Source organism: Pomacea canaliculata, linkage group LG4 (assembly GCF_003073045.1).
Source record: "Pomacea canaliculata isolate SZHN2017 linkage group LG4, ASM307304v1, whole genome shotgun sequence".
NCBI lineage: Eukaryota > Metazoa > Mollusca > Gastropoda > Architaenioglossa > Ampullariidae > Pomacea > Pomacea canaliculata.
Window position 1 is genome coordinate 16,728,634 of NC_037593.1, and position 15,411 is coordinate 16,744,044.

The window sequence follows — 15,411 nt, forward strand, 5'->3', positions numbered from 1 at the left end:
GCGTAGAAAGGTTTGACTGCTTCTTGATTTCAAGCATAGATAGAAACTCAAATTTCAGTGAAAGCAATAGCAAGAAAAATGATGGTTAAGATTGTGAAAACTCCTTTCGACTTTTCTGAGGTCTGTTTTTTTACTTAGTTACTTAGTTATAAAGTTTTCTGTTTTATCAAATCTGTGGGGTGGCAAACGACCGTTCTATAGCTACCAAGGCAGCTGCAGGTGGGATCCAAAGTTCTTTCTAAAGGACCTTTTTTTCATAGCTACAAATTTATATTACGTGAATAATAATAATATACATTTTAAGAGACAAGCAAGGAACGTCCATTATGGGATGGGCAGGACACATAGGAGCACGTGACGGGACAGACGCGGATGCTTCTCGTCATCTGCCGGCGGCGTGTGCGGTGACTCACAGGACAGTCAGGCAGGATGGCCGTCTATAGGTTGCAAAGGTGTCAACAAAACACAGGTAAAACTACGAATTGACCAAATATAGAACGCTAATTTTCCAGTTTATCATTTTGTATGGCCCGCGAATGATGCTACTCATGTTCAACTGTCCCTTGGAGGAAAAAGGAACCCCACCCCTGATACATTATTGATATACATACTAGCGTCGTAAAGGGAGATAATCCTACATTTTTCACAATGTAGTGAGCAGCCACTAGTGATGTCCCTTTGCTAGACAGCTGGTGTGATCGCGTTATTTCTATTTATAGGGAGGGGTTGGAGGTGTGGTTGTGGATGAAAAGGTGATCTGTTTTGAGACCATTATTTTTTTTTAATTCTACAATTCATGTACATACAACGCGTACAAATACATACACATATAATTCAATATCAATTTCAACTGAATATATGTAATAGAAATGGAAAGAGATAGCAGAAATAGCAAAGCAATCCATCTGCTAAAATATAAGCGAAAGTTTCATTAATCTGCCGTCTTCCCCTACTATGCGCAATAAAGAGGCAGGTGCCAAAGAAAGACCGGTTAAAGAGACCATTCTTATTATTATTCTATGGTTTTTCTTTTTCCTGTCATGAAGAAGAAGAAGGAGTTTTGTAACGCGCAAAATCCGAATCGTTGAGAAACGCTCAATGCGCCGAAAAATTGTACATAAAAGTACACAAAGAAAATCCACATTAGCAGCCATAGAAAACCAAAAGGAAAGTTCACACAGTGAAGTTGCACACAGTATCAAACGATCCGACGGCTAAAGAGGACCATAGTTGTGAGCGAACGATCTGCTGCTGCAAAGCGCATGACCACTACTCACAAACACAGGTCCACAAATCAGGAGAAGGATTGTGATCAACATCTACAAGCCACATGATGTAAGTGTCTTTGTGTTGCATTCTGCGAACTGACTGATCTACAGGCTGGATGTCGATATCTCGCGTGCTTCACTCACTGTCACAGCGAACTTGAGTTGTAGTAAAGAAAGTGAAGCGACGATCCCCTTTGTCATTGTATAATATGATAATATTCCTTCATAGTCTGAAGATGTTCTCAGTATATTCTCAAAATTTTTCCGATGTCATCGATCCTTGTTATCTGGAGTCGTCGCCGTGAGATCTACAGTGATCGCCCATATTAACCACAAATAACCACAAAACTACAAATAGTTTGCACTTCTTTCTCGTGGAACGGCTGAGACTCTCAGCTACCAGTGTTAGTAGCAACTGCGCAAAGGACGATTAGTGTCCGCCATAGAAGCAAACTCCGAGAAAAGCTCTTGTATCGGAAATATCGTGTGGCAACAGCCTGTCCTCAGTGTTCACAGAACAGGAAAACAGGGTCTTGTTATCTGCACAATGGTGGGGAGGTGATGTCGATGGTAAGGCTGACTGGCTGGTGTACAATCAACAGTTTAGCAAGTCGTCTGCCCTGGGCCCGTACTGGATCTCAACGGCCCTGAGTTCAGATCTACAGCTCGGAAAGCCATAGTGTCGTCATACAGTAGCAACGCAGAATAGAGCAATGATGAAATCACAAAGCAGAGGAAAACTGCATGAAAATTTTGAAAGCAAAGGACTGACTTGTGTGATCTTCAAGATCTTCAGAAAAAAACCGTTATGCAGAGAAGACCAGAAATCGACGGAAAATCCGAAATCGCAGAAGAAACCAAAGACAAATAGTCTTGCACAGCAACGACTAAACGAAAAAAAAAAAAAAGCACCGGGCTAACCAATGGGCACCAAAAACACAGCAAACTATTAAAAATGCAAAAATTGCGGAGAACCGCCTCCCTCAAAACCTGCCAGGCTAAGGGATGCTACTCTCTCAACACTGGTAACACACTGGTAAAACTACGGCTTGACCAAATAAACAATGCAAATTTTCCAGTTGATCATTTTGTATGGCCCGCGAATGATGCTACTCATGTTCAACTGTCCCTTGGAGGAAAAAGGAACCCCACCCCTGATACATAATTGATATACATATCAGCATCGTAAAGGGAGATAATCCTACATTTTTCACAATAGTGAGCATCCACTAGTGATGTCCCTTTGCTAGACAGCAGGTGTGATCGCGTTATTTCTATTTATAGGGAGGGGTGTGGATAGGTAGGTCGGTTATTGCATGCCTTTTTGCATGATCGCGTGATCTGTTTTGAGGCCATTTTTTAAAATTCTACAATTAACTTACATACAACACGTACAAATATATACACATATAATTCAATATCAATTTCAACTGTGTATATATATATAATAGAAATGGAAAGAGATAACAGAAATAGCAAAGCAATCCATCTGCTAAAATATAAGCGAAAGTTTCATTAATCTGCCATCTTCCCCTACTATGCGCAATAAAGAGTCAGGTGCCAAAGAAAGACCGGTTAAAGAGACCATTCTTCTTATTATTACTCTATAGTTTTTCTTTTTTCTGTCATGCCAACACTTTCAAAAATGGCGCAGTTTATGCAATTCGTATTGTGTACAAAAATGACTCAACTTTATCTTAATTTTTAACTTGGCCTGCTGCTTACAAGCTAACATTTGTAGAATAGGGAGAACTGTGAACTAAATTGCAAAAATGATTAGAAAAAAGTAGCTCAACAAAAAAAAAAAAAAAAAAAAAAAAAAAAAACAAAAAACCAAAACAAAAACCAAACAAACAAACAAACAAACAAAAACACTCCTAATCCAAACTCTATTGCCTTGATTGACAAACATTTAAAAGTCTGATAGGAATCTTGCTATATAACAGTGTCGCGTGTTGCTTGCTGCGGGGGTGGTCGAGGTATGGGGCAAGAGGGGGACGAACGGGGGAGTTGGTGCGATCGTCGTTTGCTCTGGTCAGGAGGTAGTAGATCCTCATCGGGGCACGCCATAAGTCAGGGGCGCCTACCTTATGGGGTCTTTTATTGCGGGTCCTGACTGAACAGGGGTGCGGGGATCCTATTAGAGTGGGAAGGGTGGATGTCAAACGTCGTACTAGTCCTATGCTGTTTATTTTCATTAAGACTTTGTAAGTTCCCATACGGGAACTAAAAAAGGGGAAACCAGACATAACTTAATATGAATCTTCAGTAGCTTGATGACGAAGTGTCTGCGCACTAACAATTTGTAGAACAAAGATCTTTGAAAGTAACAAAAAATGCCTCCAAAGAATCACACTTCTTGACAGCTAAAAGTTCAAGAGTGGTTTGTGTGAGACATGTCATTGTCACACAAGTAAACTTTAGCAATTGTCTATGCAAGGGACAGCATACATTCAACAGTTACTTTCAAATGCCTGGACAGATGTAAAAATGATGAGTAAATGAAGCTTTTAAAAAATATCAGTTAATGTATCCATACTGAAAAAAATGTGCCTATGACATAGTAAACATACACTCAGAGTAAACAGGATACAAACTTAATGGACAGTCCTTAATCTTGTCATTTTTATTAAAAAACAAAATTTTAAAATTAAATTAGTAAAACATAGCATTCCATAAGCGTGTCCAAACCTCCCATTACCAAGTCTTGCTCAGATTATTGACATTGATGTACACATTGACAGAAGGAGTTCAAAAACAGAATACGTCCCGCTACGTCGAAAGAAAGTGATTGTCATGGTAAACATACATTCTTCTTTCAGGGCCGATCTTGACCAAAAAAAGTTGATCACATCTTTTTAGTTCTTTCGACGCGTCAAATGACACGAGGTCTTATACAGGGTCACGTGCTAGGAATGTACATCTGTGACGATGAACAGATTTGTCAGTTCATTGTCTTTCAAATCTCGTCAGAAGTCATTACACGTTGCACGGAATACTTTTTCATTTATTTTACCATCAAGTGCTACCAATTACCCAACCTGTGCACAGTTGTAAACATAAGCAATCCAAGAACAGCGTTCTAATTCATGCCCTGTCGCTAAAGGTTAGACGTAGAAAATGTAAGTCTGTTTTCATGGCTGCCATAAACACACGTCCTATGTGATGCATATGGCCGGAGCTATCCCGTGAACATGCAATGCATGTTGTCATGGTACTAAACGTGTTCTCCCACGGGTTGGATAGATGTCCTACCCTACTTCACCAAAAGATGTCCTTTCAGAGGTCTGTCATGATAACAGGTGCATCCTACCGCTCTGCTTGAGAACATGGCGGCCGACCTCCGCAAAAATAGTCGGCCGCCATCTTTAATGTCTTCGGCGTCTGCCATGACGCAGCGGGCTTCGGCTGGGTGACGTGCATGGCGTGTACATCTGTGACGTTAAACGGCAGCGTCGGTTGCTTGTCGTATAAGCCTCGCTGGAAGTCCTTCTCCCACGTCGGATGGCATATGTCATAGAAGCATATCACCTATGAACAGTTTGAATCCACTAGTCAAAGCTCTAAAAAATGACTGAGTACAATTTTCTTTTCTTATGACTATGTCTATGACTATGTGCCAAATGTTAGTTCCCATAATATGCAATAATGACCTTCCGTTTCCGACATACAGGATTACAAACATCAGCGTGAAAGTTGATACACCTTCTGACGTACCTTTCGTCTACACATGCGTCTAATTCACACGTGGTCCCAGCTCTCGAAATGCATCTAGCATTGACAACGTAAAGATATTACAATACACATTACATGTAACTAACTTCCTTCAGTTTAGGGTAATGTTTGTGGTTCTAATTATCAGATCTCACCTGTAATCGATTGTAGACGTAAAGTTCATCAGGGTAGTGTTCGTACACCCGGTAAGGCAAGAGTGTGGCCGTGAAGCCAGAATCTGACAACCGGTAGTGACGAAACGTGGTCAACCAATGACGTAACCAGGGGGCCTGTGGTCGGGCCAGCAAGACGCCCAGGTTAAAGGTGTTAGGCCAGGGGCCACTTATTGGCCAGTCAAAAGACGCCACGACCGGGTAGTGTAGCAACCAGTCCGGCACCCGACTCGTCCACACGGCGTCGGTGTCCATGTAGGCTCCGCCGTAATTCAAGAGCAAGATGGATCTGCCCGCACGAAAAGGAAGACTAAAGAATGTGATAAGAGCCGTTTGATGAAGAGATGATGTGGTAGTCAGAGGTGATAATGGTCGGCAGGTTATATGAGACAGAGGGAGGAAATAAAAACATGTTATTGGCAAAAAAAGATAAACAGGCAATAAAACTGAATAAGCGCAGCAAGAAGGCTGACAGACAAGAAGGACGGAGAGGTGTCAAGGATCAGAGTGAGCCAGGCATATGAGAACAGAGACAAACCTCATCCTCAACACACATACACACACAACAGTTGTGTAGGACGATGTCTATGTCGGGGTGGGGACAAACTCCATGCTGACAGAGAACGACTTTCACATTCTGGCTCGTCAGTATCGTTCTTGAGGGGGCGCTGCCTCCCCTTGCCATCTGCTTTTTACGCCACTGACACAACAACAGACATTTCATAATACCTGAGAAAGTCGCTGTTGGCCTGGAGATTAGGAAAGTCCATCTGGAACATAGAACGCGGCCTCTCGATTCTGACGAAGGTGACATTCTCCGAGCGTAGCTGTCGCCACCATTCGCCTTCAGGTTCCACGTTGCCATGGACATACACGTGTTGAAAGCCCCCGACGTAGAGGGCGCTGATCATGCTCAGGAACTTGGAGAAGGGAAGGTCACGGTCAGCGGCTGAGGGGTCAGCCTTCAGCCACACGTAGTGCGCGATACGCGGGATGGGTCGGCTGGGGTCAGGAAGTGCAAGTATCGGGGAGCGCCTGCCGTAATACAGCCAGCGAGCCAGCTCCGCAAACGGCGTCTGCCCTTGCCACACGTCACGGGGATGTACGTCACTGTCGACTATGATGCAATGAATGTCGTCAACAGGCGCCGTGTACTGCTCCGCTGTGAGACAAGAGGCTTTGACTGTCTTGACGTCACGGAGATAGTCATGTGACTTTGTGTTGTTGAAGCCACGCTGCGCGATCAGCACTCCACGACTGACGTCCTCGCCAGACAAGGCCAACCATAACGGCATGTGTTCTATTCCTGTCGGCAGACGAGGAATAAGGGCATTTTCGCCCAGAACAATTCCTCCTTCTGTCGGCAAGAGCTCCAACACAGCCTTCAGCGCGTCTTTTCTCCCACAAGTACCAGAGACTTGAAGCAGCTGGAAATTGGGGACGAAGTATTTGAACTCGTCAAACCAGGTGTTGTAGAGGTTGCCGTCGCTCTGCGGCAGATGGTCGTGCAGAAAGATTATCTTTGAGGCTCGAAGAATCCTGATGGATGAGAGGAGAACAAGGTAGTGTCGAAAGAGGAACTGCTTCTCACCGCACCACAGATAATACACTGTCCGAGGCAGGCCTCCCAGCGACAGATCGAAGCTTAGATCCACACCTGGCCAGGTGTCTTGGACAAACAGGTCCCGGTATAGAGGCATAGGTGGCACCTTTTGATCCTGCGGGGATGTCTGTAGTGGCTTCTGAGGGGGGTGGAGATTTTCGGCTGTAGGGGGCTTCTGAGGAAAAGGGACTTCGACTTTATTTTTAGTCCGATGAAATATCTCACTTTCGCTTTTTAATCTAGTGATTTCTCTTAAGCTTTCCTCACAGTTCTGCACGGAAAGACTCGACCGGGAAATTTTCTGGATAAAGAGAAATTGCGCAACTGAAAGCAAAATAACCCCGAACAGCGTCACTTTGAACAATAGTCTTCGGATGTTTGGAGGCAAGCCAACCATTGTTGTTCCCTTTGGATCGAACCCTTGTCAATGTCTCTGCCCACAGAAAGCCACACATATCGTCAAATGTCGGATTTGTTAAATATTATGCGGCATATCTGATTCTTGATTAAAAAGTCATCTCTGCTAAATGCCTAAAGTAATCTTTTTTTTTTTCATTGATTTCTGCTTACGTTCGCAAAGTACCGAGATGTCTAACCTCCAGTGCACCAAAATGTCATCGTTTTCAAAATTTGGACAATGCGCTTTAACGGACTTAGCATATTGACCAAAGTTCTAAAACTTTTGCTCAGAAATATTTGGTTTATCTCCACGCACAACTTTGTGAAACGTAGTCGAACGTTCAACGACAATTACCCCCAACCCCCCCTTCTTGGTGGGACGTGTACAGGTCTCGGTCTGTACGCAATTCATTTCCAGGCCAAGCTAACAGTCAACACATATAGTGATCTCTCATCCACACGTAATGAGCGACAAGACAAATTTATCCTCAGTGATGGGTAACAACATTCACGTATGGTCAATACAAGATACAATTTTGTTAAAATAGGCAAAAAAAGTGAAGGCAAGATACACGTGTACACAATTAAATTTTTTTGATAATCCCGTAGATGACGTATAAAAATCACTGATTTTATTAAGTATTTAGGCTTTTGACCGTATTTTGCGCGTGCGAAAGCAACACAGGACAGAGACGTGATACCACAAGTAAACAGACACCAATGTATGAGACAATCAGTACATTCTAGAGAGACATGACAAGCATTTCATACAAACAGACGTTTAACGGGAAATGTAGCAAGTAGCACACATTATCAAACATAGACGATTGTAACAATTTAGATGATGGCCATGTAAACTACTTGCCACATGTAGCCACGTATTTGACAAAGTGTCCGGTTAAGAAAGTCCCTCAAAAAGCTGCTCCGCTGTAAGACGTGCACGTGAGACTCGCTCTCATGTTTCATGTGGATTAAGACCTCGAGTCTTTTTTATCGTAGCGCTTACTTGTGTGTGTGTGTGTGCGCTCGCGCGTGTGGTTGCGTGGCTGGCCCCTTATATCAGGTCTTACTGGGGTTGCATCTGGGTACTAACCTTGTGATCACAGAGTGCATCCAATCGACCTTTTTACATTTTCTGTCTCCACTCCCCGTCAGGCTTTCCTTTGACGATTTGCTCTTGTACGCTGGTAACTACACCTCCGGGGCATTAATAACTAGCTTTACAAATAAGCTACAAAAGTAACACGTGTGTGCCCGAAATCGAAGTGACCAAGGACTGCGATAATAAAGAGAGGCAAAAATGAAGCCAATCACCTACGCCGGCTGTTGAAACTGTTGATTTTGGTTTGGTTTTTTGGGTTTTTTATTCTTTTTCAGCGAGAAGAATGGCCGACACAAGTTGACACCATCATCACAAGGGTCGTCACCGAACTGTCGTTGATGGTGGTAGTGGTGTTGTCGGGACAGGACATCATACACCAAGTTCTCACGTATTATTCACGTAATATAAATTTATAGCTATGAAAGAAGGTCCTTTAGAAAGAATTTTAAATCTAGTCGCTTCACATGGCAGTCACAAGTTGGCTAAAAACCACACGTACAGTCGCCCCCAGGCAGGGAAGATCGACTATAGATATAACATACAGCAGGGATGATTCACCCAGAATCTACACAGTGACTGTCACTGCGCATGTCTGTCCTCTCTACCTTCACCAATGTGTCTCCCCTAACACTTCAAACTCACATGTTTTATACTATAACAGCCGAACATTCTACAGACCAAGTCTTTCCCACATTCTACTTACACTAGCACTTACTCTTACGCCTTGCATAGAAAGGTTTAAAATTCACTGCTTCTTGATTTCAAGCATAGATAGAAACTCAAATTTCAGTGAAAGCAATAGCAAGAAAAATGATGGTTAAGTTTGTGAAAACTCCTTTCGACTTTTCTGAGGTCTGTTTTTTTTTTTCTTAGTTACTTTTAATAAAGTTTTCTGTTTTATCAAATCTAGGGGGTGGCAAACGACCGTTCTATAGCATCCATGGCAGCTGCAGGTGGGATCCAAAATTCTTTCTAAAGGATCTTTTTTTCATAGCTACAAATTTACATTATATGAATAATAATAATATACATTTTAAGAGACAAGCAAGGAACGTCCATTACGGGATGGGTAGGACAGATAGGAGCACGTGACGGGACAGACGCGGATGCTTCTCGTCAGCTGCCGGCGCCGTGTGCGGTGACTCATAGGACAGTCAGGCAGGATGGCCGTCTATAGGTCGCACAGGTGTCAACAAAACACACAGGTAAAACTACGGCTTGACCAAATATACAATGCTTATTTTCCAGTTGATCATTTTGTATGGCCTGAGAATGATGTTATACATGTTCAACTGTCCCTTGGAGGAAAAAGGAACCCCACCCCTGATACATAATTGATATACATATTAGCGTCGTAAAGGGAGATAATCCTACATTTTTCACAATAGTGAGCAGCCACTAGTGATGTCCCTTTGCTAGACAGCTGTTGTGATCGCGTTATTTCTAATTATATTGAGGGGTTGGAGGTGTGGTCGTGGATGAAAAGGTGATCTGTTTTGAGACCATTATTATTTTTTAATTCTACAATACATGTACGAACAACACGTACATACATATAATTCAATATCAATTTCAGCTGTATACACATAATAGAAATAGAAAGAGATAATAGAAATAACAAAGCAATCCATCTGCTAAAATATAAGCACAAGTTTCATTAACCTGCCATCTTCCCCTACTATGCGCAGTAAAGAGGCAGGTGCCAAAGAAAGGTCGGTTAAAGAGACCATTCTTATTATTATTGTCTTTGTGTTTATATTGTATATAAACGGTATATTGTATCCGAAGTTGATGAAAACTTGTATAATATTTACCTTCATTTAAAGAATGTTCGTGCTTTTAACAGAGTCTTCTGGTCTCTGCTCTGCACTCGCCTCATAACGGACATAAATCTCTGGTCTGCTTGAAGATAAACATTCCCTTGTGTGAACTTCTAGAACGAGGCTAAAGCACAAATTCGCTTCCGGATTAGATATCAACACCAAGAAGAAGAGTAGAGGAAATGTTGATGGAGGTACTGAAGTTCAAGGTGTATGGTCTGTTGCGTTTTCAGTTTATTTAGTCGTCTGAAGTCGATGTCGAGAGTTTTGGTGAAAAAAAGAAAGAATTAAAAATTAACTAAGTAGTAAATTTATTGTAAGTATATTGTTGACTTTAAGAATTTTATCGCGGTTCCAGATACTAAACTGTTAAATGGTTCGCCGAGTTCGCGAAAGGAGACAGAAAACAGTTTATATATACATATCTCCGTGGCCTGACTTAACCCGGGTACACGTCTATAATTATGTGTCCTGAGCAGGTCTGACTCGAGGGTTGCAGGGGGAGTTGTTGTGAAGGGGGCCCGGCCTTGGTTAGTGGATTTTTCCTCTTCGTTTCCTTTTCTTCTTCTCACCAGGGGCCAAAAGAAGTCGTCTACCCCGGGGATCGTGCTGGGTGGCGGCGACCCTGCTCCTCAGTTACGTTATAACCGTTTTGTCAGAGTGGATAAAACATTCTTTTCATAAAGTTAACTTCTATAGTACGGGACTTGATGGCTTCGCTATGATTCCACAACGGAAGACACCAAAGAGATTCTCTTGACCCATGACCCCTTCGCTGTAATTTCACGAAATCCCTAGATAACCAGTGGGTGTGAAAGATAACAGTGTGTAGTAGCTGTTTTCCAACAAACTCTATAACTCATAGAGAGGAAAAAATCTGTGTTACTTGCAGCACTTGTTGAATTACTTGAGGCGTTGATTACTGAAGTAGGGAAGTTTAATTATCACAGTTCTGAATTCCCCACGGGGAGATTTATGCTTATTGAATATCCTCCTTGAATGTTTAGACAGTGTTATCTTTTGTGTGTGTGTGTGTGTGTGTGTTTACAATTTACATGTTCAAGAAAGCACATCTAGGTCTGTCATTCTGTTTTACTGAAATTGAAATAAAACGACGTCTGGGCAGATGTAAAAGAGATGAAGAAATAAATAATAATAATTAACATTATTAAACGTAACAGTACTGAGACGATGTGCCCACAACAAACATACACTTACAGTAAACAGACAATATACAAAACTGAACTGAACTGAAATGTTGGAGCTACATTCTGTGTGGCACACTAACATGAAAAAAAATAAAATAAAAAAAATTACAAAAAAATAACAACAACAACAACAACAACAACAACAACAACAACAACAACAACAACAAAACACAACCTTTTCCACAAACATCGCATGCAAACATTACATGTACACACTGTTTGTTACAGGTTAGTTTTTTGTCCAGTATCCCAGTGCATTCAAAATATTATCTGCCTCGAAGTTACACCTCGATAATATTCATCGATTGTAACAGGATGCAATCATCACAGGCCTCATAAAAAACCGAACCCTCTGGTCGTATTAAAGTGATAAAGTGTTCTTCCTGCTCCCTGCTACTTTTTTTTCTTAACTTATTGCAGTTAAAAAGTGAGCTTGATAGCCCGCTATTAGGGATCGGTTGTGAGACAGGACAGCCGGCAGAACATCGTGTTGTACACAAGGGAGCCTCTCACCCGTAGCAACCGGTGACATCAAATGAAGACAATGGACACAGCAATTTATATACCACCTACCCCCAGAACCAAAGCCGGGTTCAAAGCGCTTTACCCACATACAGGCTCACGAGTTCATTTTTTTTTAAAGATGAACATCAAACGCACCTTCATCTACAAACACGCATGCAAAGTACACAACAAGCGGAAAACAAACAAACAAACAAACAAACCCCGGGGTGAATGGAAAAGACAGCAACGGTTAGCCAGAGAGAGGTCAGCCGAGATTCAGATCCATGACATACAATTATCATAAACGCTTTAGTAACTGTGCCATTCATGATTATTATGATTGTGATTATTATGACTTAATATTATCATTAAAAAACACACTACTCTATAAATATATCAAAATATTATAGTTATCTACACAAATGACAAAGTAGACAAAGGTAGATAACATCAGATTTGCAAATATACATACGTCCTCGCTCCCTATATACTCCACATAGTTTTCGTATTTTCCACTTAAAGGGACACAAGGAAGTCCCAAGATGGAGTAGATACACAATTTCAGCTGTCCTGCAACAACTAAACGGGTGAAGAGGAAGAGTATTGAAGCTGAACTAGATGGCCAAACCTAGCGGACGGAAATGTACACCAGTAGGGTTGTACAATTAAATGCTACTGGCTTGCTGATGCAGATAGAGCCACTACAGATAATTCACTCGAGTGCTTCTCATCCTCCAGTTGACAACAAACGGCATTGCTGACGGCAAGAAACTGCAAAGATGATTGTACAGCTACGGGTACATTCAACTGCTTCTCATTATCCAGACAACAACCCCTTGGTGTTACAATAATATCACAAACGGGTAATCTTTCTGCACAATGGTCCGTTTGCGGGACCCATTTCCAGATCCATTTTGTTAATTTTTTTAAAATATGTCAGATAAGGTTGTTGGTTACAAAAACAAACTGTTGCCCTGTCTCATGTTACTGCTGTAAAGCCCATTTAGTTTAACTGGCGTCTAAGCTGAGTACAAACTGTGAGTAAAACTTCACTAACATCATCCTTCCATCTTAAAACACAATCAAAATCACATAAACCAATTTAAAAGGATTGTTCTTTAAGTAAAAAATGTTTGCAAGTCATTCTCCCTCTTCGATCGGAAAGTTAATTACTCTCAAACAAATCATTCTCCACTGTTTATATAATATTACCTAGGCAGGTTTTCCAATACTGATGCACCTTCACACTCTTCTGCCAAGACAAAGACGATTCTTAAGTTCTCCGCAGTCGCAAAGAAGGCTGGTCATCGGGAACAGTGGGTGGTGCACATACCCGGGTAAGGTGGAGGATTTGGCTTTCTTCCACGCAGTCACGTGCACGCCTGGCTAGTACCCTGCAAAATTAGCATGCTCCAAATCAAACACTTGCTAATTGCGACTAATTAGACTCCTTTCCTATTTATATATATAACAAACTTATGTCAGTTATACGACAACAGTGCTCTCTGCATGTGACACATACTTGTATGTCAGTGACACCAGAAGTGTGCTCCATGCCCAAGTTGAAATAGTGCAGTCAATACTGAAAAGCAAGCAACATCTACATAATGCTTCTCCATTGTGACTCTTCCTGGTAGGACAGCTCATCGAAACTAATTCTCTTCGTCATGACACTGAAGGAAAAAAAATGTGTATGAGCTTCTGATTCAAAGGTCCAAAAAAGACAGTGTAGGAGTCAGCTGCACAACATCTAATTTTAAACATTTTTAGGCCTTAGATAATTTAGTATAAAAGCAGTGTTAGAGATAAGTATTACCCTAGATGGTAAATATTATTATGCAGAAATACCACGGTAATGCATATAAGAACATAATGCGTTAAAATATATTTTGTAATATTTAATACAAGACTGTCAATCAAGACCACTCAAAGTGTATCCAACTACAATTTTTTAAAATCGAAATCTTGAGCACCACGCTTTCGGTAATCGATTTATCGAACTGCCAGTCGTTGAAAGAATTTGTCCTTTAATTTCCTCATAGGATCATTTGTTCCATTATATGAGTCTCTAGTTCTTTCCCAAAGCTATTTGTGATCGTAGTTAAAACTGTTTTAGCCAGTTTAGAATAGTTCTGAGCAATTTTAATGTTAAATGAGAAATTGGCTTCTAAAACCTTGCTATAACACTCGCTCATCTCATCTAAATAACTTAGGAGCTATGTTTACAAAAATTATATATTTGTTTCTTCAGAACAGCATTTAGTTTTCAAAACATGCATCTGGCTCCAGAACGTTTGCCAAATAACAGAGCTGGAATCTGGCAAGATCGCATTTCGCTCAGTTTGAGTAAACAGCACATCTACCTTCTCCAGATAAAAGTTTGTCAACACTACCATCTACAGAAAAAAGTCAGACACTCTGACGTAACCATTGTCCACCGATACCCTAACGTAGTAAAGGCTGCAGCCAATGGGAGAGCTGGGGCCAGCCGTTAATTAGAGCTAATAGAGGGAAATCCGTCTTTCTGTGGTTGGTATTTTTTTAAGCTTGTATCTCGGAAAGGATGGGCTGTCTAAATTTTTTTTAAATACTGTGTCGTGCAAAGCTCAGGTCAGCCATTGAAATTAGGTTTTGCGCTGTGATAGACTTTTAAATTGTGTGTGTGTGTGTTGTCCTCAAACTTATTTTTGTCTCCATTCAGGTAAGCCAGTCAACGCTACCTTCCGGGACCTCACTGCACATCCAGTCTACCGCAATATTGTTTACATTACAATTTGACCCCAAAAGGAAAGGGATTTTCCATTTTACGTGTGTTTAAATACATAGATTTTATAGGCTGGGCGCTGTGCAGTGATTAATGTAAGCTCAGCATAGTTCTCTGTAATGGTCAGATAAAGGAATAGAAATCATAGAAAGAGATCGTTTTGAAATGTAACTTCCCTCCTTGCTCAGCAAGAAAATCTCTGGGAAATATCGGTGAACCGCTTAATTCATTTGCTAAACTATTACTATCGTTTCCTTATCCATTTTCCAATTATCCACCAATCATACTACAGGACATAACTAAACTGAATAACATCATATCGTCCTCCTCCTGTGACAGTGCTATACTTTGTCACCTGCAATTAACCTATTAGTCCCCTATTCTGTCATGTTTCATTCCCAACCACTGCTGTGTCACCTCTTGCTAACTCTTCCTTCTTCTGTCTTCAATCTGAAGCTCGAGTATCTCATAAATAAGGTTTGTTGCTATGACAGCGTCACAGTCACCGCTACTCTCCCTTAGCTGTGCAAGACCCAACCTGATGGACTTGTTATCTGATCTTATTGATGATCTATAACCACCACTAGAAGTAGCGAGGGTCGCTATCTAGGCTCACACCACTTAGGCGCGTAGACATCCAAGTCATCGATCTCTTACTTGCCGTCGTCGTTCGAAGTATGGGGGATGATCGTGGGGTACTTAGCTACCGGAAGTGCGTGATTTATCTCCCCTTCGACGTCACCATTCTGCTATTAAACATTTCATTCGTGGCGGGGCGGCCTTAGAATAATGTGCAAAGTTCTCGAGACGTGCACTATCAGTATCACACAAATGTTATCGACACAGCGGCAAAACC

General features: G+C 41.5%; 1 protein-coding gene and 1 long non-coding RNA gene across 8 annotated transcripts; one reads left to right on the forward strand and one right to left on the reverse strand.

Annotated features, from left to right (window-relative positions):
- Positions 1-3,781: 3,781 nt before the first annotated feature.
- Positions 3,782-13,400, reverse strand: LOC112561134. Of its 7 annotated transcripts, XM_025233415.1 has the most exons (7): positions 13,314-13,400; positions 13,004-13,185; positions 12,264-12,370; positions 10,074-10,158; positions 5,885-7,191; positions 5,138-5,444; positions 3,782-4,799 (listed from the first exon to the last, which is right to left on the reverse strand). In XM_025233415.1, the coding sequence occupies exons 5-7, from the start codon at positions 7,153-7,155 to the stop codon at positions 4,578-4,580; spliced, it is 1,800 nt and encodes a 599-aa protein (XP_025089200.1). In that variant the 5' UTR covers positions 7,156-7,191; positions 10,074-10,158; positions 12,264-12,370; positions 13,004-13,185; positions 13,314-13,400; the 3' UTR covers positions 3,782-4,577. The 7 variants fall into 7 exon arrangements, with proteins under 7 accessions (XP_025089200.1, XP_025089195.1, XP_025089202.1 ...); XM_025233410.1 differs by lacking the exon at positions 10,074-10,158; XM_025233417.1 differs by lacking the exons at positions 10,074-10,158; positions 12,264-12,370.
- LOC112561141 lies at positions 7,823-12,253 on the forward strand. Its single transcript, XR_003098655.1, has 3 exons — positions 7,823-9,464; positions 10,106-10,273; positions 10,655-12,253. It is a non-coding gene; the product is annotated as an uncharacterized LOC112561141 (long non-coding RNA).
- Positions 13,401-15,411: the final 2,011 nt, after the last annotated feature.